Genomic DNA, 24,000 nt, shown 5'->3' with positions numbered 1-24,000 from the left:
TCGGAAAAGCTTCACTTTGTTTTGCATATAATTCAACATTAATGTAAACACTCAACCTCTAGAATCAGTAAAGTAACAGTAAAATAATTATTGAGACAGGAGAAGCTGCTTATTTAAGGACCTTTATTGTTGCTTAACCGGAAATAGTTACCTTTCGTGAACAAAGACCTGTAATTTGATTTTCATTCCGCGCACTTAAAAGTGGAAGTTGTCAGAATATCGGCGTTGTTGACCATACTGAACTGTAATCCTATTTATCCCTCATCAATATACAACTTTAACAACAATCGCTAAATAATAATTAAACGTAAAGTGTATTATTTTTAGTTTGCCCACTCTATCTGCGATCAGTCCAAAAGGACTTTTGTTTGGAAGTAGCCGAACAACGCAGCCTGTACTGCCACAATATTGTTAAACAATTCCGAAATTGATAAACTAGCTTTTCGAAAAGAAGCTTCACTGTTTCGCATTCAATTCGAGGTGAATATAAAACCCTTGCCCAATTTAAAGCTACATTATAGATGCAGCAACAATTTAGTTCATTATCTGTTTGATTCTACAAGCTAAACCGGCTAACTTAATGTGCTATAGTATTTAAATACATTGTACTTTCTCAGTCCAGTTTAGGCTAAAACAAATCAACAGCTACTCAATCTAAATTCTCTAATCGTTTATAGATACTATAACAAGATTACTGAAATTAAGATTTAATATAGGCCTAAAAGAATAAATAATTTGTTTGAATCTTTGATCCTGGAAGGTGACTTTAATATTAATTTTAATTTCTGAATATTAATCTCAGTTTTTGATTGTTAATCTTTGAATATTAACTTCTGATTTTAATTTTAGTATTGATTTGATAAACAATTTTTTTTAATCTTTGATCCTGGGTGGTGACTTTAATATTAATTTTAATTTCTGGATATTAATCTCAGTTTTTGATTGTTAATCTTTGAATATTGACTTCCGATTTTAACCTTAATATTAATTTGGTAAACAATTTTATTTATTTTCTGAATCTTTGATCCTGGATGGTGACTTTAATATTGATTTTAATTTCTGAATATTAATCTCAGTTTTTGATTGTTAATCTTTGAATATTAACTTCTGATTTTAATTTTAATATTAAGTTGGTAAACAAAAAACAAAAAAAGGGAAAAGAAAAGTATATATATTGCTGCCAAAAAGAGAACCACTACAAAACTAAAGTGCCTATCAACATTATCACAATAGCATTGTGTTAATAACTTCCAGTAGCCGAACCAAACATGTCTCACCTCACGGAAGCTGAGAAACTGATTGTCCACCTATCCGAAAAAGAAAACCCAAATTATGTGGAAACGCTGACCGATCTAAATTCCGATATGATCACCAGGAAAACTCAAGAAGTGGTCATAGAAAATGTAGGCCAAATATTGAGCAAATCCCAAATTGTCAAATGCCTATCCAGCCTCGGTCTCAACTATGCTGCACTACTCAGGTTATCAATAACAAAAGTCAAAACACAATGGACACAGGCTCTCCAGGATCGAGAGGATGCTACCAAGGCGGCACAAAGAGAACAAGAGCAGAGGAAACGATTGGAACAGGAAACCAGCAACCTGGCTGTTGAACTGGAAAGAGCTAAGATACAACTAATGGAAAAGGAAATAACCCTCAAAGATGCCCTCAAAGATGCCCTCAAAGAAAAAGAAAAGGAACAGGACCGACGGGAGCTAATGGAACAGGAAACCAGCAACCTGGCTGTTGAACTGGAAAGAGCTAAGACACAACTAATGGAAAAGGAAATAACCCTCAAAGATGCCCTCAAAGATGCCCTCAAAGAAAAAGAAAAGGAACAGGACCGACGGGAGCTAATGGAACAAGAAACCAGTGACCTGACTGGAGAACTGGATAGAGCTAGACAACAGCTAATGGAACAGAAAACAACCCTCAGGGATGCCCTCAAGGCGAAAGAAACTGAACGAGATATCCGGGAAACACTTCAACAGGAGAACAAGGAACTCGCTACGGAACTGGGAGACCTAAAAGAAGAAATGCAGGGGGTTCAGAAAAGCAAAAAGGACTCAACCGCCCTCATGGAAAACACTATTAAGATGTTGGATGAAGCTAATGAAAAAGTAGCAGACTACGACCACCAAAAAGAAGAATTGCACACTCTCTACACAAAATTCCAACACCTGGACCAAGATCTCTCACACATCACAGCTGACAGGGAAACAATGAAGGAGGAGTTACAGGAAACAAGAACTGAACTGCTATCTACCATTCGTAAGCTGAACAAGGCGAACGCCACAATCCAGTCCACAGAAGACCCCAACACCAACCGAAGGTGGGGAAGAGACGACAGAGAAGTAGATCGGCATTCAAGAAACCAAAACCCAAGACAGCTGCAATCACCTGAAGCACCGCTCCACTCAGAATACGAAACAAGAAGACCATATAGGGATACATCCCCTCCCAGCCAATCTCTGTACCAAGCTGACACGAATCCACGAAGGATGAGGAGAACAGAAGATGTGGAACAGCAGAGCAGAAGACTGTATGACCAGAAAATGGAGCTACAATTCCAACCTGAACGTCGCGGTCAGACCACAGCCCCAAACAGATGGAATGACCATGATGAACCCTCACGTTCAGCCTATCCACAAAATGCATGGGAAATGCATGACCTGCCACCAGCAGTGTCACTAGATCTGCTATTGAAAATTAGCAGGAACATAGAGAAGTTCGATCCAGACAATCCCACTCAGAGCATTGAGATGTATCTAGAACAACTGAACTCTAATCTCGAACGCCTGCCTACAGCTACAGACGCGGACAAGCTGTACCTGTTGAAGAACACCTCTTCCAGCTCAATCAGAGCCCTGCTTGACAGGCAACCTGCTGGAGAACGCCACAGCTATGACATGGCTTGCCGGACCCTCAAGGCTTGGCACTCAGAAAGTAAAGGCTCCTGCTGCACTATCGCCCTGCACACAAAACAAAAGGCCAACGAAAACCCAAAGACATTCTATGAGAGGCTCCGGAAAGCCTATTTTGCAACAGAAAACCAACCCGGAGGAGAAGAAACTCCCATGTTCAAGTCAGTGTTCATCAACAACCTCTCCCAATCCATAAAACCCTTCATGACGACCTTCGCGAACCAGGAAACCATGACGGCTCTGCAGCTGAGGGACATGGCATATAAATCATGGGCGAACAACAACCGAGCTCCAGACTCAAACGTCTATGCGGTGGAATCAGATTCACACCTACAACTAGAAGGAAGAGAACTCCAGAGACCCCAGGATCCAAAACCTGCCTACAAGCAACACAACCACCAAACAAGAGACCACTCAACAAGAACCAAACAGTACCAAAACGAATATGACAGGCCACACCACAACAACCCTGGACGACCCCAGGACAACTATAAAAGAGACAAACCCCAACAGTATCAACAAAGAAGAAGTAAACGTGACGAGGAAATTGACATCATGAAGAAAAACATTAGTGACATACTAAGGAAAATGGATGAAGCAAACAAAAAAGTTCCATCAAAGCCAGCATGACTAGAAGGCCCCGACACTGAATACTCACCCCAGGTGCTCCTCATTGGGTGGGAAAAAGGAATAACGATTCAGAAACAACACAAACCCACAAGGACACGTCCCCCAAAACCAACAACACCCCTGCAAGCACCACAGTTACACACATTTCTGGGTGAGCTTTCCAGAAAAGGAAGAGCTAACCGAAGCTATGTCCCCATCACACTTGAAGATGAAGTGCCCTGCGAAGGATTGCTGGACACGGGTGCAGAAATCTGCCTGATTGCACCCACCTTGGCCGCTCAGCTAAAAGGAATAGCCAGGTCAAACAGAAGATGGATTAAAAGTGAAGATAGTGAATTCAACATCACAAGCTTCACCCAAAACAAAGCTCCAGTCACAGAGACGCTGTACTTGAAGCTAACGTTTGGGGAAATGTCCCTAATCCACCCCATCCATGTCTCACCGCTTGAGACCGAAAAGCTGCTGATTGGACACGATCTACTCAACAGACTGGAACCCCTCATTGACTTCAAACGAAACCAGATGTGGACAAACGTCGAGAAGCCCTATCCACTGCCTCACCCTGAAGCCCAGAACACAGTCTTCACAGTGGAAGGGGGGGGAGATTCCACGTCTGATCCACATCTCTCAGAAGAGGACCGAATCCATGAGTTAGATGGCCGCTCCAGACCGCCCCAGAGCTACGCCACTCACCCATCAAGACACAAGATTCAAACAAAATCAACACAACGCCATGACCGTCGGGTGCCATCAGAAACCCACCTGCGACGAGAAGCATCACAGGTCCAAAAGAAGTCATATGATGCCAACTGGATGAGAGTGCAGGAAGTAGGAAGACCTACTATGGCCACCAAGCATCCCAGAAGAAGCACCCCAGCTGCAACAAGCTGGCACAACCCCCGGAAGAAACCATCAGTACTCGCGGGGACAACAGGCCATGCACAGAGGCCTGGCCTGGCCTTATACCAGCAACCTGACCCTGTCAAACTGCTGACGAAACAAGTGCACAACAGGTGCCTTAGCCAAAATGCCTCAAAGTTCAAGAATGAATGTTCCTTTAAACCAAAAATAATAGGAAAATACTGTCATGAGACAAATATGGCTCCACCAATCTATCAAAATTTTTAATCTGTTACCTGAAAACCCAACATGAATGACCTTGAGGTACTGTCAAAATAATAGGCTACAACGCCTCATAACCAAACTACCCTGGCCCCTGACAAATGAGGTTTATGACTCCAGGAAGTCAAAGCCCACTCCCACTCCTATCATTTTATTTTATTTTAATCTTTCTCCTTTCTTTCCCTTTCCTTTTTCCTTTTATTTCCTTTCATTTTTAGGCATAGAACCTTAGCCCAGAGAAACTTAGTAATAGGACCCAAGTTAGCCCCATTGATTCCTACATTGTTTAGAGTCCACTCATGCCAATGTGTCCAGTAGAAATGCTATCGTACTGTCGTGTTTGTCTGTTCTCTGCTCTTCTTACGTGCCAACAGCCCGACGACGTCGAATCATCGGACGTTGCCAGCAGGGGGATATGTAGCACAGTCCACAGACAAACCACGTACCATCACACCTTTCCCCTACCCCCGACAAGGAGAAAGGGGGTTTTCCTCCTTTGTCCTTATCTCCAGAGCAGGAGCTTCAAAGCTTCTGGCCCAGCATGGGGTCAGAAAGTAGACCAAAATGGCCTTACAGTATGGAGACAAAGGATTTTAAGGAAGAACTAACTTTTCTGGATTTACAAACATATTCTCAAGGACTACATGGCTCATGGACACTATTTCAATGACAGTAGTTGATGTGTTATAATGTATGCTTTCCCTTTAATGCTGTGTTGACATAATTTGATGTTTTAATGTAACTTCCTTCCCTGTTATGATAAATCAGTCAATCTTGATATCAAAATGATTCTAATCTACAAACTAAACCATTTATTAATGTTGTATTGTTATATTTCGAAGTATAAGCAATACATGGACATTTGAAATAGCTGAACTCTGAAAAGTTATCAGCCACTTCACACCTAGGCAGATCTCAGGACGACGCCCAGGTGGGGGAAAACTGACCAATGAAAGAGGTCACCTTCACGGGGACCCCCCCTTTTCCTTTGGAGTATAAAACCCCCAAACGTACAATCACCCCCGCTTGTTCGTAGGATTAAACTGAAGTGCTAGCTACATTTCTAAACTTTCCTCTCAACCTGCAAATTCACTGAGCGCCCGGAACTTTGGCCAAAGATTCCGTTGTTCTATTTTCGTTGGACGATAACGAAACCATTGACTCTACCTTTCTTCAAACCGACAAAAGTAACTACGATTTGCAATATTTCTTACCTGTGACATATTGGCATGTTGTGATTAAATTGTTGATGTTTGATTGTATTTTACAAATGAGTTAGCTTAACCCTTGCTAAATCAGTTGCCCTTGCTCGTCCATTGTTCCCACAAAGGCCTATCTGTCCCCCTCTACCCCTCTCTCTCCCTCCCCCTTTTACACGCGCTCTACACAGCCATTGTGTTGCTCGCCCTCATTTGCATCCAGCCACTGTACTACTCTGACTAACCCATAACTTATCTGGTATTTGTTCATTATAATTACATTCTCCTAAATAAATCATTGTGTATAATATTCGCGTATCACTCACGTTATCTGATCTGCTCTACTTTCATAGAATTCACGACTCAAGATTAGACTGATTATTACGAAGGCTATTATTTAAATATTATTCAATAAGGTTTCCTCTATCCCTTTAACAATAAGAGGTGGTGCCCCCAAGAACTACATACTTTATTATAAATTAAGTATTGCTAATCTTAAACGAGCAAACCCCGCTACATTATACATACACATAACATACAGTACGTATTTATATACAGTAGATTTACTGTAAAAGAAAAAAATCTGTTACAAATGAGAACAGTTGGAATTTTTTGGGGAACAGCAACAGTACAAGAGACTCAGCGGGCCTCATTGGTTGGCTGTTTGGGGGTTCAGAGTGTTCTGAGCATGCTCAGTGCTGTGGAAGGCTTTTAAATGGATGAGCTCCAGGAAGTCATGTTGTGTGTTTGTGAGTTTGTGAGCGGCATGTGAGTGTGTGTGCCTCCTCATCATTGGTGGATAGACGGTCTGACATTGACTTAGGTGTTACATTCCTTCATTTAAAATAGGGTTCATCTTCCCTGACGTGCACACGCACACATCACACACACACACACACACACCACACACACACCACACACACACACACACACACACACACACACACACACACACACCACACACCACACACACCATGCTAAAATAATGAAACCACAGTAATGGAATTGCTGCATGCAAAAAAACACAGCATTTGATTTGGGAACAACTGGGGTTGTCAGCATTTTAGGGGGGGTGCACGCACGCCCACACACTTCATAAAATCACATGAGCGGAAACATCACATGGGATGAAAGGATATTTTAAATCCAGACTCTGAGAAATATAGTACAAGTGATCAAGTAGTAAATGATGATGATCACGATGATGATGAAGAGGATGAGTGATTATTCTTTTAAGAGATGACAATGTAGTTTATGCTGTCACTACACACACACACACACACATAAAAAAACACACACACAAGCGTGTGGCAGGATGATATTGCGTTAGGTAACTCATTTGCCAAAGTGTGTGTAGGGCATTCGTTCAGGGATTGGAGAGCCTTATGTAATCTAAGGATGGTGAAGAGACCAGGAGGTGACGAGATGGGCCGGGGCTGGCAGATACTCTGAAGACAAAGGCCAAACACACACACGCAGACGTATGCACACATATACACACACACCTACACACACACACACCTACTGTAAACACACAACACATGGGCAAGCCACAAGCTGTTCAACGCCGGCTACTTATGAGACATTTGAAACAAAGATTAATTAAAGTAAAGAACTAGACCATTCACCACTGACTGAGCGTACAATTGGACACTTATTACATGGCGTTGTGCCTTACGGAACACAGAGACAAACATGTCAACAAACAAACAAACAAACACAAAACAAACGTCTCAATCTGTAAAAACAGTTACGCATATGCTAATCGAGGGGCAGTCTCCGCCTCTTACAAGTGTAGTGAGTCAGACTCAGCTCTCATCTCCTCAGCCAATGCAACGGTTAGCAAATTAATGAAACAAAAAATGTTTGGAAGAAAAGGAATGTACAACAACAACAACAACAACAACAGGAAAACAGAACCATGGGCTGGGTTTTTTAGCATGAATAATTCAGAAGTCGTTTATGTAAATGTTGACTTTGTTTGAAGTCTGCAGCATCCCTGACTGTGTCTCTGGCTCTTCCTCAAGACGGGGAGAAGAGTGTGTGTGTGTTTGTGCATGTTTTACTGGAGGAGAATGTGTGCCTAAGTGTGTGTTTGTCTGTGTGTGTGTGTGTGACAGAGCTAGAGGGAGAGTTAGTGTGTGTGTGTGTACACTATACAAGAGTACTGTGTTTAGACAAAGCGCCTGGCAAGCAGCAAAGCTTGTTTGGCTACATTGATTACCCAGAAGTGTGTTTGTATGGGAGCCAAGCCACACTAGCTCGCTGTGCCTCTATGGACCAGCCATTCAACATAGCTTTGTCTCTAAGGACAAGCCATGATTTGTCTGTATGAACTACCCATGCTAGCTAGATTTGTCTCTATGACCTAGCCATGCTAGCTATTGTTGTAGTTATGGACTGGTCTGGCAAGTTAGCTCCTTTCTTACGGACAAGTTATAGTCCACAGCTATTTGTTTCTACGGGAGAGCGAAAGAGAGAGATAGATAGCACTTCCCCCTTGTAACCAAGGTCAGATATGATCAGAAAGCAGTTTTGAAGTGTGTCCTAATTAGCCAGGACAGAAAGACAGGAAGGAACTGTACCACACCCCCTGACCCCTCACCCCAAAGCAGCTGCTACCCACGCTCCAGGCAGTGGTGATGACGGGTATTAGCATATCCATACTGTTAGCATTAGCACAAGGGTGTGTCGGTATGTGAGTGTGTGTGAGTTTGATGTGTGTTAGCATGAGCGTTTGTGTGAGTTTATGGTGTGTGTGTGTGTGTGTGTGTATGTTCGAGTATGTATGGAGGCGTGTGTCTTAATGTGTGTGTCTCAATAGTGTGCATGTGTGTGAGTGTGTGTGTGGGCGTGGTAGGATCAGCTCATTTGGAAGGTTTCATTTAGGATAAGCTGGCATATGAGCGAGCCTTTATCCCTCCCATCCTCAAGATGGCCAACAGGAAGGAAGTAGCATCAGACAAGATCATGACCCCTCCCACTTCCTGAAGGGGACCTTGAGTTTAGTGTCTGTCTGAATACTGAGTTAAGTAAGTATGACAGTGTGTGTGTATATGTGTGAACAGAGAAAGACTGGAGACTGTCCTCATTGTTAAACTCAGAGACAACACGCGACTTTGTCTCCTCAATGTCTAAAACACACAACTAAACTAAAGGTCATTTTAATCATATGAAACTTAAAAGTCATATCTTAAAAAAACCTGTAAACTAAAAACACTCAACTGAGACTATACAACATCACTAACCCTAACAACACAATCGTTCTCATTCAACCCTCTCACAAGCAACTACACTCCACTAGACCCCACCACCTTATCCCCTCCCTTATCCCACCTCCAGCCCTCCCCACCCACCTCCAGCGAGTCTGGCCCCAAGATGAGCACCCTGGGTGGGCTGAGCCCGGCGGGACGAGAGGGTCTGGTGGTGACGGAGCTCCAGGGCCCGGTGCCGGTGCCAGCCTGAGTCTGGGCCAGCAGGCGGTACTGGTAGGAGGTCCAAGGGCTCAGCGCCGACGAGCTGTCCTGGTAGGAGAGGGGAACCGGTCCCGGCGGGACCCGACCCACCTGGGAGACCTGCTGGGTCCTAAACACCCTCCTCTCTACCACCCAGCTGGAGGAGAAAGAGGGGGGGGGGGGGTACACACATAGAGAGAGGGTGCATAGTGGGACAGTTGGAAAGGGAGGGCGGAAAAGAGGTTGGATTAATAACAGATTACTTTCTGTTGTGAAAAAATAATCCATTCATATTCAAGATCACTCTCATCATCTTCACTCTCCCCTATCTCACCCCTCCAGGGGTCCGTTGGGCTTTTGGGGTGCCCCCCAGGAGAGCAGGACTGAGGTGGGGGTGTCTGAGTAGAGCTGGGGGGCCGGGACCCCTTCTGGTGGAGCAGGGGGGGTGCGCAGGGGCCGGGACGCCCCAGACAGAGAGCACCCTGCTTGGGTACACGCCTCAACCTGGCGGGGGAGAGGGGGTGGGAGTACAGTACAGTTATTAGAGTGGAGCAGAGTAGGGTAGAGCAGTGACAGTGTGTGTTTTTGTGTCTGGTTACCTGCAGGCCGTACAGTTGATAGGGCTGGAGGTGGAGGAAAGTGTATTGGGTTGTGTTACCATGGACACGGGCTGTCTGGGTGGTGTTGTGGGTGGGGTGTGTTCCGAGGGGGGTAGTGGAAAGCTGGCTGGGGTTGGTGCCAGAGGGGGAAGCAGGTACAAATGTGTTGCCACCAGACTGGTCAATGGTCCGGGTAGTATTCAAGTTTGATTGGTTAGTAGGCAGGGGTGGGTTGAGGCCTGATTGGCCAGCAACCAGGGTTGACTGTGTGGTGGTAGGACCTGATTGGTGAGAGGTCAAGGTAGGCAATGTGGTGCTGAGGTCTGATTGGTTAGCAGGAAGGATGGAGTGTAGGTACAGAGTGTAGTGAGTGATGACCCCGTTGGGCTGGCTAGGGCTGGCCCAGGACAGGGTGGCGTTCCTGGGGTGGAGCTGTGACACCACGGGGGGGTCAACAGGCCCTGGAGCTGTGGGGCAGAGAAAGAGAGAGGAAGAAAGAGATAGAGAGAAACAAGGAGAGAAAGAAAGAGAAGGGGGGCAGAAAGACAAAGAAAATATGAAAGCAAAAGAGGGGAGGGAAAGAGAGATTGCGTGGGAAGAGGAGGGAGAGAGAGAGGAGGGGAGAAAGAAGAGGAGAGATGGACCAAAGTAAGGTAAGAAGAGAGAAAAAAATACACATTAGATCCTTTCATCAGCTTCAGAGTATGTGTGTGTGTGTATGTGTGTGTGTGTGTGTGTGTGTGTGTGTGTTAGTGCTAAGGAGATGAGAAAGGAGGAGAGTGGACTTATTTCTACAGAATTATCAACGACGTACGTGAAGAGTGACATCACAAGGACAAACAGTGATTTGGTGGGCCCTATTCCAGGGATTAAAACATAGGATGGAACAATGTGCAAATCACCACACACACACGTACACACATACACACACGTGCTCAGGGCCAGGTACTGGGTCCAGCTTAGTCAACCACGATAGACTGAATAGGAGGAGAGACTGGGCCGACAGTCTAAGCAGGAGAGGAGGAGAGGAGGGACAGGATTGAGGAGGAGAGAGACTACTGTAGGCCCAGGGTCTGGGCAACAGAGGAGAGAGAAGCAAAGAGGAGAGGAGAAAGGAGAAAAGGAAAAGACAGGAGAGAGAAGGAAAGATAAGTGGAGAGGAGTAGAGATTGGACCAGCGGTGTAATCACTTAAGTTTCTGACTGGTCATTTTCTCAAAGTGGTTCACTAGCTCCACACACACACACCTACACACACACACACACACATACACACACACACACACACACACACACACACACACACACACACACACACACACACACACACACACACATACACACCCACACACACACACACACACACACACACACACACACACACACACACTCACTCAGGGTGAGCCAACAGGCGAGACAAGAGCAGGAACACCAGTACTCTAGAGCTCTTCATGTTGCACCCTCTCTCTTTCCCTCTCATTCTTAATCTCATACTACCTCTGTTTCCCATTTGGCCTTTTCCTTCCTTTCTCTCCTCTCTCAATATGTTAAATATGGAAAGAATGTAATTTTACCTCTCCATGTCTGTGGTGCCGAGTCTTCCCTTGGTCCTCCCCCTCCCTCCCCCTCCCTGCCTTCCCTGCCCCTCTCCCCCTCCTCCTCCTCCTCCCTGCCTTCCCTGCCCCTCTCTCCCCCTCCTCCTCCTCCCCCCTGCCTTCCCTGCCCCTCTCTCCCCCTCTTCCCCCCTGCCTTCCCTGCCCCTCTCTCCCCCTCTTCCCCCCTGCCTTCCCTGCCCCTCTCTCCCCCTCCTCCTCCCCCCTGCCTTCCCTGCCCCTCTCTCCCCCTCCTCCTCCTCCCCCCTGCCTTCCCTGCCCCTCTCTCCCCCTCCTCCTCCTCCCCCCTGCCTTCCCTGCCCCTCTCTCCCCCTCCTCCTCCCCCCTGCCTTCCCTGCCCCTCTCTCCCCCTCCTCCTCCCCCCTGCCTTCCCTGCCCCTCTCTCCCCCTCCTCTTCCCCCCTGCCTTCCCTGCCCCTCTCTCCCCCTCCTCCCCCTCCCTGCCTTCCCTGCCCCTCTCTCCCCCTCCTCCTCCCCCCTGCCTTCCCTGCCCCTCTCTCCCCCTCCTCCTCCTCCCCCCTGCCTTCCCTGCCCCTCTCTCCCCCTCCCTCCCCCTCCCTGCCTTCCCTGCCCCTCTCTCCCCCTCCCTCCCCCTCCCTGCCTTCCCTGCCCCTCTCTCCCCCTCCTCCTCCCCCCTGCCTTCCCTGCCCCTCTCTCCCCCTCCTCCTCCCCCCTGCCTTCCCTGCCCCTCTCTCCCCCTCCCTCCCCCTCCCTGCCTTCCCTGCCCCTCTCTCCCCCTACTGATCCCCCCTGCCTTCCCTGCCCCTCTCTCCCCCTCCTCCTCCCCCCTGCCTTCCCTGCCCCTCTCTCCCCCTCCCTCCCCCTCCCTGCCTTCCCTGCCCCTCTCTCCCCCTCCCTCCCCCTCCCTGCCTTCCCTGCCCCTCTCTCCCCCTCCTCCTCCCCCCTGCCTTCCCTGCCCCTCTCTCCCCCTCCTCCTCCCCCCTGCCTTCCCTGCCCCTCTCTCCCCCTCCCTCCCCCTCCCTGCCTTCCCTGCCCCTCTCTCCCCCTACTGATCCCCCCTGCCTGGGTCTGATTGATATTTCTGCCCCATGAAAGCTCATTTAAAGGTAATGTTTCCCCTCTCCATTTACATCCCACAGTACCAGGGTAATGGTCACACACGCGCGCGCGTGAGCACACACACAGAAACGGGTAATGGTGCTCTGGCAAGGGCACTAGATCAAGGTGACTGGGCGTTCTCAGAGTGTGCTGTGTGAGACTCTAAGTGCTAACGTTAACCGCTACCGGCTCCTTTAGGACTTACCGGGATCTGAGGGTGGAGAGAGAGAGAGGCACCCTCACCCCTGAGCTCTCTACTCACCCCTACCTCACCCCTAGTACCCCTAGTCTACATCTTCAGTACCAGTCAGTAATGACCAGGTGACCAGAAATGAGAGATGTAACTAGTTAACCATAGCCACCCAACACTACACACACACACACATACTGTTTAACACACAATACAGTAAATAAAACATTGATATAACATCCTGGTGCTAGAGAGTGACAGAGGTTTTACAGTTGTCACCTGGGAGTCCATATCCACATGTTTACATTCCTGTTTTTGTGATTCCAATGTGTACGTTTGTGTGTGTGTGCATATGTCTGTGTGTGTGTGTGTGTTTCAGCGAGCCAGCAGTGCTCAAGCTGAGGGTGATTTTTTATACCGAGAGTGTGACAGGGCTGCTGGGGCTCCTCTCCCTCCATCCCTCCTGGTCCTGATAAATAAACAATGCACACTGCTGACCTTTAGGTTAACAGGTTTTTATGCTTGCTCCACTCAGCACTCTAACTGATTCAATTACCACAAAGGTCCAGGAAACGCGAGGAATAACCAAGGAGCTCCCACTGCCTGTCTGTCTGTTTAATGTCTGTCTGTCTGTCTGTCTGTCGGTCTGTCTGTCTGTTTACTGCCTGCCTGCCTGTCTGTCTGTCTGCCTGTTTACTGCCTGACAATCTATATGTCTGCCTGTCTGTTTACTGCCTGCCTGCCTGCCTGCCTGTCTGTTTACTGCCTGCCTGTCTGCCTGTTTACTGCCTGCCTGTCTGTCTTGTCTGTTTGTCTGCCAGTCTCCCCCATCCCTCTCTCTGTTGATCTCTGGAGAAGCCTTAATTGTAAATAATTTTACCACATGAGACAATCGAGTCACCTTGAATATGACCCCCTTCACCCTCCTCCAAAACTCTTGTCCCCCGCCCCCCCCTCCGCTCTCCTACCATCCAAAGCCTGTATTTACCCTGCCCACCCACCCACCCACCCATTCTCCCAATCCACCTCCCTTTCTCCTCCTCTTCTCCTTCTCCTCCGGTCTATCTCTCCTCTACCCTTCTCTCCCTCTCTCTCCCTCCCCCAATCTTGTTCTCCTCTTCCACTCTCCCCTTCTCTCTCCTCAACATTGAGGTTTCTGAGTGTTATTTAGGCTTTACTGGGCCGTGTTAAATTCTGCAATTTGAAGGGCTGTTAAGTTTTTCAATTGAAATTTCATTTAAGATGCAGGTGCTTTTTTATTTTATTGATGCTTTACTGCTCTTTGGGTACAGGCAAGAACACAGGCCCAGTAACGGGCCTGCTCTCCCCCTCCTCTCCCTCACTGTGCCTCTCACATGCTCCCTCTATTCCTCCCTCTTTCTTTCCCTTTCCCCCTGCTCTCTCTCCCTCTCTACCACTCTCTTGCACTCCATCTCTTTTGCTCTCTCTCCTTCCCACTCTCTCTCTCGGCCCCAATCAAGCTGCTCTGGAACAGCTGTAATGGTGCTTCGTTTGAAATACTTAGAGACCCCCTTCCCTGCATCCTCCTCCCTCCCTCACCCACTGACCCCCTCCACTCTCCCTCCATTACTCCCTTCTTCCCCCGCCCTCTACCCCTACCTCTACCCCTCCCTCCCTCCCTTCCACCCATCCTACCCTACCCCCTATCCCTCTCCTCCCTTCCTCTCTCCTTCCCTCCCTCCCCCTTACCCCTCTCCTTCCTCCCTCCCTCGCTCCTGTCCTCCACCACCCCCCTACCCCTACAGTAAATGGCCACAGCAGAAGGCTAAACAAGAGCACGGGCCGCCAAGCCTTAAATCACATTTATAAGGATTTGGTTAGCATAGTAATAACACAATCAAGTGACAAGGCCGGGGGAGACGGCGGGGGAGGAGGGGGGGAGGAGGGGGATTATTTTTAGCCTGGCGGAGGTCTCGCTGAGGAGATGATGGGGCCTTTTGAAGGTGAGCGGGAACGGCGGTGTTAAAGAGGACAAATTGTTGGGTTTCCGTCCGGAGGATGATACAGCTGTACGGCTGGCTTACAAAGGAATTACATCCATATCCACATAACACCCTGAAATGTGGTCAATCTATACAAATGTATCAAATCCACAAATGTATACTATTAAATTCAGATCACTATAAGCGCCATGAAATGCAGTAATGCGTCTAGTTCACAAAGAAAATGTTTTACTTAATAAATGAAGATTTATACTATTACATTGTATTAAGATATATGAAATATACTGAAATACTGAAGAAAAAAAATCAGTTTCTGTTCACTCACGATAAACATGGGGTGTATTCATAAAAAAATATATAGATATTTAATTTATGATCAAGCCGTATTCTTGATACAGTCACAGATCCCCAAAACACAGTAAAATCATCATATTCACACACACACACACACGCACGCACATAAACACATCCACACACACACATAGGGGAGAACATGTGCAAAGACAAAGGGCAGGAGCTGTCGAACATGGCAAAGTTTATGTTCACAGGACTATCTGTCAGGTCTGAGAAGTAAGAATTCACGGACGAAATTACATAAAAAAGATGGATATAAAATTTTAATGGAAGGATAAAAGGGAGAAGCGAGTGGTTCCTCGTGAATACTTAAAGCCCTCATCTGTGGTGGACTAGGTGATACCCCCTGCTCCTCCCTAGATGTAGTGAAGAGAGGGGAGGAGAGGGAGAAGAAAGAGGCTGTAATGACACTACACATAGAATTCATGTTTCTAATCAAACAAACCCAATACAGAACCGAGGTAATGAAGAGCCTCTTCCTCTACAGAGGCCAGCTCCCACCAAGGCACAGGAAACACTCAATATTAGATGAGTCAATTCACTGGCCTGATTGGGGTGTGTATGCGTGTGTGTGTGTCTGTGTGTGTGTGAGAGAGTATGTGTCTGCGTGCGATGAGGGGGGAGTGTTTATTTAAACACAGGGTTGTGGCGTTGGGACAGATCAAGGTTTGGTGTGTAGCCAGGCTCTTTGCCTTTTCAATCTGAGAGGACAGTGAGGGATTTAAACCCCTCTGGAAATTCTGCATTGATGTCTGTACCTTATAACAACGCATGTACGAAGAAAAAAAATACTGAATGAAAGAACGGGATTGCTTATGCATTTTCTGGTTACATTTTTCAGATACTTCAAAACATTTACTGTGAAGTACATTTTGGAATTATTTTCAAAACTAAAGAAAAATTATATAGGACAATTAAAAATGTTTACAGTTCGTGATTAATTAAAATATACTCCAGCAGAAACACAAACAAATGTTCTCTGTGGTCAGCCATACCCAGGGTTCCAAAACAAACAAACCCCACATGTCTGTTCTCCAATAGAAAACAAGGCATTCCTTCTGGTGTGTACACTTGTTTAAAACCTCTGGGCAATTTCTAAAATAGAGAATTGCACGCCCTAAATACAAATGCATTGACGGATGTTAGGATTGCCCCCGTTTCAGGGAGGAGGAGGAACTAAAAGAGACAGGAAGAGGAAGGAAGAAAGAAAAAAGGTGTTGGTTTGTCTTTCTTCCTCTCGCCTGCCACCTTGCCTGTCCTCTACCCCTCCTCCATCACCTCACTCAGACACATTATTTTGAAGAATCTCCTCAGTTCTTTGCCGGTGTTAATTTAGTGCGGGCTTCCCTGCACACTATTTCACCATGATGGGCCTCAATGATGAGATGTGTGTATGTGTGTCTATGAGAGACGTAGATGGAGAGATGGGGAGAGGGAGAGAGAAAGAGAGAGAGAGACAGAATGTGTGCAGCTACAGATGTGAGGAAGTCGTTATTAGCGGTGCTAGCAGACACTAAAACACAGCATCTCCCATAATCCTGTGTGGCGGGCGGGCGGACGACCGGCCTCTGATGGGGGGGGGGAATCTTGTGCCATTTCGCTGTTTCACAGGGCACAGCTGAAAACAACGCTCCTATTTGTGGTAAAAAGCACCATGGCTTCATCTAGGCAGCTACTGCCGGGCCACTCTCAAAGTCACAGACAAAAATGGGAGAGACATGTGTGTGTGTGTGTGTGTGTTGATTGATATAGTCAGCTGGACAGTGTGGGCTGGACACATGTTCTCCCTGTAAGAGTCCCAGTGAGAGAGGGCTTTGAACGATGGACACAGCCAGAATGGCAAGCCAATCTATTATAAAGCGCACACACACATGCACGTAGAACGAGTGTCCGACTCCTCTATAATTATCCAGACCACCCTAGAATGTAGCAGGCCACACGTATGTGCCAACACACACACACAGAACAGCAAGAGACTGCAGTCCTGAACCCTCTTGATACGAAGCATTAACTCTACAACTGAACATGTGTGTGTGTGTGTGTGTGTGGGGCAGTGGCAGAGGCGTTAATTCTGCATATTAATGAGAAGGCGATGGTCCATAATACAACACATCCTGAATGTATGCAAATACAGGCGATATAATTATAATGTATGTGATGATAGAGAGTGAGTAATTAATTTATAACTTTGCAGAGAGAGTCTGTTCTAGTGCCTAATATGATTCTATTATAGCAATTAGCCATCAATGACACAGGCTAGGTCACCTAGAGATGCTATACACCTTCCCATACTCTCCTCTCTACCTCTTCTCTTCCACTCCATCTCCTCTCTCTCCCTTCTCTCTCTTCTCTCTCTCCCTCTTCTCTACCTCATCTCTCTCTCTCTTCTCTCTCTCCATCCCCTCTCTCCTGCTCCCTGGAAACAGATGGGCTGTTTCTCTCTCCCCCTCTCTATCTTCCTCTCTCTTTTATTTCTCTCTCTTTTCTACTGAATGCCTCCATTTGAATGTGTATGTCTGTGTGCCTGCTGTGCGTGTATCTATGTATCTGTGTCTGTGTGTGTATAAGTGTGTGCGTCTGTGCGTGTTTGTGCCTGTGTGTGCTGTGTTTGTGGCTGTGTCTGTGTGTGTGGTGCGAGTGCGAGCGTGCGTGCTTGTGTCTAGTCCTGTGTGTGTCTGTGCCTGTGTGTGTGTGTGTGTGTGTGTGTGTGAGCTCACCGTCCTCAGCAGTGCGTAGGCTGGTCCAGCGGCTGGCTGTGTGTCCGTGTGTGTTGGAGGCCACCAGTCTGAGCAGGTACTCTGTGTGGGGAGACACACCCTCCACTGTGTAGCTGTAGGTGCTGCTCACGTTCTCCAGAAGACTGGGAGGACACACACACACGCACGCACGGAAGCATGTTCACCCACACAGACACACACAGGAAGAGGTGGAGTATGTTTAATTGTGTTGGTATGCATCAACAATGTTGAATAATAACATTTCCTTTGACTAACTTCAGCTGTCTTGCCAGTGTTCCGTCCTGTACTTGTCTATTTGGTTTCTAAATCAGGACCATCTACTGACCACTGACACACACACACACAGCATCACACACACTCTGTAACACACACACACACACACACACAGCAACACACACACCCTGTGACATACACACACCGACACACACGCCCCTAGACACCACGTAGACACCTGTACTGATGGCTGCTCCTGTGATATCCCATAGCTGGGCTCCAATTAACAAAGTGTCAAAAGAATAGGATGCTGGGTAATTGGTGAATGAATGCTGCACTAGTCTCCTCCAGAAAGAGAAGAAGGGAGAGAGAGAGAGAGAGAGAGAGAGAGAGAGTATAGAAATGTTCCATAGGACATGATGAATAAATCACATGAAACAATGAGGTCCATAGCGCAGCAATGAGGAAATAGGAGTGATATATAATACATGGGACTAGTCATTTATTTATTACTGCTGAATGAGAATCTCCTCTTTTTGGATTAAATTGCAATTTGTTGTCAGGAAGCATGTAATGAATACATATCAAATGTGCACAACAGTTTTTTTCCTTCTTTTCCGGTTACAACACCTTCTCTTTTTCTCTCTCTTCCCCTCTCTCTCTATCTTCATCTCTTTTTCTCTGTTCATCACTCTCTCTTTCTGTCTCTCTTTCTCCAGGCCAGTGTTTATTGCATATGTATGTTCTCGTGGCCATACTGTATGTACTGTATGTATACTATTCACAATCAATCAAGTCAATCAATCAATCACCTAATATGTCTCTGCCCACTAGACAATTTGATAACCCTTTAAAGGCCAGAACAGTGTGTGTGAGTGTGTGTGTGTATGTTAAACCCTAACGCTGTGTGTGTTCTTACTGGAGCAGAGGTCCGTGGGGGGCCAGCCTCATCAGCAGTGTGTAGCGGACCAGCTCTGGGGCGTTGGCTTGGCCCGGGGGGGCCCAGGACACCAGCAGGCTGGCAGGGCCGGCACGCTCCAGTCTGGGGGGCAGCACTCCCTCTGGAGCTGGGGGGGGGGGGGGGGGGGGGGGAGAGGAGAAGGGGCGTTTATATAGGGAGGGTGGGGTGGGGGTGGGGGTTGAGAAGGAGAGATGAAGGCATATGTTTACATTTTATAGGGGGAGCAGAGAAAAAAACTGGAGGGATAAACTGGAGGGAAGAGAGAAATGGAGGAATGGATGGAAGAGAAGAATATTTCATTTGTAAATGAGCAGAGCAGAACAGAGAACGAACAGTTAGATTACACATACTGGAGGTTATGTACTACATAACACACACACACAAACACACACAACGTGACTTCCTGGAGCTCATCCATCTAAAAGCCTTCCACAGCACTGAGCGTGCTCAGAACACTCTGAACCCCCAAACTACAGACACAACAGCGTGGTGTCTTTTGACCCTCTTGGCTCTCCATACATGTAGGACTCTCTCTGTCTCCCCTCAACTCCTCTCTCCACTCTCATGTGTCAGGGATGATCATTCAGATGATGGCAGGAGTTAACTCTGTGATCTACAACAAAGACTTTCCTGACAGAGACAGAGAGTGAGAGAGAAAGAGAGAGAGAGAGAAATAGAGAGAGGGGGTGTAGCTGAGAGTGATGTGCCACTAATAGTGTTGGCCACTAAATAAATACACATTGGCTGAAAATGTGCGACTTGTCGGAACCCTTTAACCCACCAGTAAGGAATCCTTTAGAAAAAAGATTTGGTTAAAAATGAGGTGATGTTTGATTTGAGTGAAGGGGTTATGATGATGGAGATGAAGATGATGATGATGATGATGGTGTGTTTTTTCTTGGTGTGAGTAGAGCCTGTAGAGGGAGGGTTATAGCTAATGTGTTGATGGATGGGAGTTGCGTCTGTCAGTCTGGTGGCTGGACCCCAAACACACACACACACACACACAGACACACACACAGACACAGCCCTGGAGACTCATCTGTCACAGGGGAAGACAGGAAACAGCTCGGTGAACAGGCCACGTCGGAGAGAAGAAAAGAGAATGAAAACAAAGAAAGCAACACCATTTGTGTGTGTGTGTCTGTGTCTGTGTCTGTGTCTGTGTCTGTGTGTGTCTGTGTCTGTCTGTGTGTGTCTGTGTCTGTGTGTGTCTGTGTGTCTGTGTCTGTGTGTGTCTGTGTGTGTGTCTGTGTGTGTGTCTGTGTCTGTGTGTGTGTCTGTGTGTGTGTCTGTGTGTGTCTGTGTGTGTGTTGGAGGTCAAGCACATCACTCATGTCAGCACCCCAAAATTAGTTTTAGTGTGAATATGTGATTAACATAATTCACCTCCATATTTCAGGTCCCACTCCGGAGGGAGGGAGAGAAGGAAGGAAATAGAAGACTACAAAAAAGGTAGAATAAGTGTGTGAGGAAGAGAGATATAGAGTAAATGCAGCAAGCAGAAAACAAGGAGACCTGTGTGTGTGTGTGTGTGTGTGTGTGGGGGGGGGGGGTCCTGGAGAGGGGGTCCTGGGGGTCCTGAAAGTCTCCATAGTCTGCACTAATCACTACAGTGTTTAACTGTGTGGCCCTGGGGTCAGCACCCCAATACTGACTGTTTGAATGACTTATCTGTTTGTGTACGTATGCACCTTGGGAGTGAGTTTGGGTGTGTGTATGGAGATTTCCTGGGGAGAGTGTGTGTCTGTAAGTGTGTGTGTCTCGGCTAAACTGCAAGTGTTCTCCTGTGTGCACCTGTGTGTGTGTCTGTGTGCTCAGGCTGCAGGTATATCAGACATGTCACTAATCATTTTAAACTATGCACTTTTATGTTTCCACTCCTTCTCTCTGCTCTGCTCTCTCTCTGTTCTCTCTTACAACAAGGAAGGATTGAGACAGGGCTTCAGATCGACGTAGAGAAGTTTAAAGATCTGCCGAGAGGAGGAAGAGAGGAAGACAGAGAGGGGGGGGGAGGAGTGGTATTTAAAATTTATACTTTACACTTCCTCTTGTCTTTGTTTTGAACTTGAACATTTCTTTATTTCAGTAGAACTTTTCCTCATTCCTGCCTCTGTTGTTTTGTGACTGCTATTTGGCGAGACGTGTGTGTCTGAGTATGTGAGAGTGTGAGAGAGAGAGTGTGTGTGTGTATTTGTGAGTGTGTGTCTCGTCTGTTCTGATCAGCTGTGGCATTTATCAGTATGCATAATCAACTTCCATTCAACTAGTTAATCATACCCATACACTACAAAACACACTCTAGCACACACACACACACACACACACACACAAACATGTAGTCAGAGGGAGAAATAAAGAGAGTGTGGGAGTTAGAGATCTAAGCAGTGCTCAGGCCTCTTGGTCTACAAGCATGCCTGTGACACACGCTGTAATCATGCTAACATTGGACAGATGGACAAGAGAACAGTACGTTTGGGTGTGTGTGTTTATTGGGCATGAGGCATAAAGTGTGCAAGGATTTGTGTGTAACTGTGGGTTTCATAATTGTAAATGTAAGTGTGTAGGAGGGTGTTTGTGTATGGATGTGTGTGTGTGTGGATGTGTGTGTGTGTATGTTTAACACATGTAGGAGATAGTTTAATGTCTTGTTCCTCCACTTCCCTGCTTCTTCAAGGAAGACAGATGGACTCTAAAGATGGTCTTTCTTAGAAATACTGGTCATTATATCACCAAGATAATGGTCCTCTAACACACACACACACGCGCGCACACACACAAACTCACGCAAGCCTGGCTGGTGAGTAAATCCGTGCAGAATGTGTGTGTGGACCATTAAGCAGAGTGAATGAAGCTGCAGCTACTTAGCCAATGAGACGGCTCCTTCCATGTGGACAGACCGTCGTAAAAAGGGACATTTGTGACATTTCTGAACCATAAGAGTCATAATTAAAAATCAACAACAATTTAACAAGTGGATGAGAGGTCCTGTTAGCACTGTCATAAAGGACAGAGGGGAGAGCTACAGAGAGGGAGAAAAGAGAAAGAGAGAGAGAGAGAAGGGGAGATCAAATGAGAAGGGATGAAGGAGAGATCTGCGTACACAAACTAGGAGTGAGTGTGTGTGTGTGTTTGCGTGTGCAGCATGTTTGATTGTCCAGTATGTATGTGTGTGAGAATGTGAGTGTGTATGGTGTGTGTCTCCAGTACCTGCAGGGGCCATGGTGGCAGCAGCAGGCTGACTCTCCACACAGGCCTGACTGTTGCAGCCTCTCACCCACAGGAGGTAGGAGGAGCTGGGCTGGAGCCCCCCCCAGAGACACCCACCCCCCGGCCTCGCGCCCCGACAGCTCTCCTGCTGACTCCTCTGCTCCTGGCGGGGAGGAGCGAGAGAATAGAGAGAGGGAGGGAGAGAGAGAAAAAGGTCAATTAAAACAAATAATAATATTGGCAGTCAACACTTTTTAAATATTTTGTTCATTTTCAAAACTTGTTCTGTCTCCTTGTTCATTTTCCTCAGAAAAATCATCGGAGAGAAAAAACGAAGAGAAAGAGAGACAAGGAAAAAAAAGAGATGAAAGAACAGAGACTGAATGGCATAAAGAACATAGGCATGACATCACACACACTTCACACACACCGGGGAGGTCAAGGGTGGGCCATGGTGGTCCCTTGCTGACTCCACTCCCGAGCTACTGGAGGAGCAGGATATACGGCCCTGTGCTAATTACAATCACATTAATTCCACTTAGATCTCACAGGAGCTGTATAGTGTGTGTGTTTGTCAGTGTGTGTGTGTGTGTGTGTGGTGAGCTGTGTATATGTGTGTGCTCTTTGTATGTGTGTGAGGGGGATGGGGGGTGAAAGTCCATGGAATGTGGGCACCATAAAGAAATCAATAGGTATAAAGTGTGTGTGGACGATTCAACAACTCCACCACAGAGAGAGAGAGAGAGTGAGAGAGAGGAGAGAGAGAGAGAGAGAGATGAGAGAGAGAGAGAGAGAGAGAGAGAGAGAGAGAGAGAGAGAGAGAGAGGAGGAGGAGAAAGGAGGAGAGAGAGAAGGGGGAGGAAGATGAAGAAAGGACAGAGGTAGAAGTGAAAGAGAGAGCGATGTAGAAACATTGAGAAAGAGAGAGCTGTCACTTAGCACGCATCCTGTATTAGCTGTGAATGCAGGGAAGCAGAGGAGATAAGGAGAGAGGAGGGACAAGAAGAGGAGCGGAGGTGAGAGGAGAGAGGTGAGGTGAGAGAGGAGTTGAGAGGAGGTGAAAGGGAAGGAGAAGAGAAGGGAGAGGAAGTATAGCAGGAGAGTGCCCTGATAGAGATCGTGTTATTGAGGTTACACTGGGAAACTCAAAGAATAAGGGGTTTGTGAATTAAAACATGCAAATCTAGACAACCACCTTTACAACACTTCATCTTTAGGCTACCCTGTCCTGCTCTGATGCCATCTTTACACACACACACACACACACACCTCCACATCTCTCACGTAGCACATAAAGGCAGTGTGTATCAAAGGGAAGCATGGGTAGCTAGTGTAAAGCTGTGTCTCTCCTCCTCCTCATCCCCCTCTCTTCCTCCTCCTCCAGTAATCTGTGTGTTCCTGTGTGAAGCCCACATCAAAGGCATGGGAAGCGCCCGTCCAGCTAACACTCTAACAGAAGAGAGAGAGGGGTCAGGAGCACATGCTACAAGTCTGATTACTATCAATGTCCTGAGCGCTCCTCTCCTCTCTCCCATCCTATCTCCCTCTCTCTATTATCCTCTCTGCTCTCCTCCCTTTCTCTAGCTTTTCCTGACCTGTTCTTTCTGTTTCCTCTCTTTTCTTCTCTGCTCTCGTCTCCACATCTTTCTTATTTTCTCTCCTCTCTGATTTATTTTAGCCGTACCTTACGTGGATGTGTGAGGAACGAGGATAAATACATAATAGAAAATATGTCTAAATGTGTGTGTGTGTGTGTGTGTGTGTGTGCCGG

General features: G+C 46.9%; 1 protein-coding gene across 1 annotated transcript in view; it reads right to left on the bottom strand.

Moving 5' to 3' along the window:
- Positions 1-22,372, bottom strand: part of ush2a (Usher syndrome 2A (autosomal recessive, mild)) — a 74,976-nt gene extending 52,604 nt beyond the window's left edge. The window contains exons 1-6 of the mRNA XM_062447709.1: positions 22,230-22,372; positions 18,978-19,125; positions 17,825-17,967; positions 9,930-10,396; positions 9,665-9,834; positions 9,232-9,487 (exon numbers count right to left, since the gene is read on the bottom strand). Coding sequence (XP_062303693.1) covers positions 9,232-9,487; positions 9,665-9,834; positions 9,930-10,396; positions 17,825-17,967; positions 18,978-19,125; positions 22,230-22,242 — 1,197 coding nt within the window. The 5' untranslated portion in view covers positions 22,243-22,372. The remainder of the gene's footprint in view (positions 1-9,231; positions 9,488-9,664; positions 9,835-9,929; positions 10,397-17,824; positions 17,968-18,977; positions 19,126-22,229) is intronic.
- Between the last annotated feature and the right edge of the window lie 1,628 nt (positions 22,373-24,000).

This window comes from Osmerus eperlanus, chromosome 21 (assembly GCF_963692335.1).
Source record: "Osmerus eperlanus chromosome 21, fOsmEpe2.1, whole genome shotgun sequence".
Taxonomy (NCBI): Eukaryota; Metazoa; Chordata; class Actinopteri; order Osmeriformes; family Osmeridae; genus Osmerus; species Osmerus eperlanus.
Note: the sequence above shows the minus strand (reverse complement) of the source record. Positions and strands in the feature narration are given on the sequence as shown.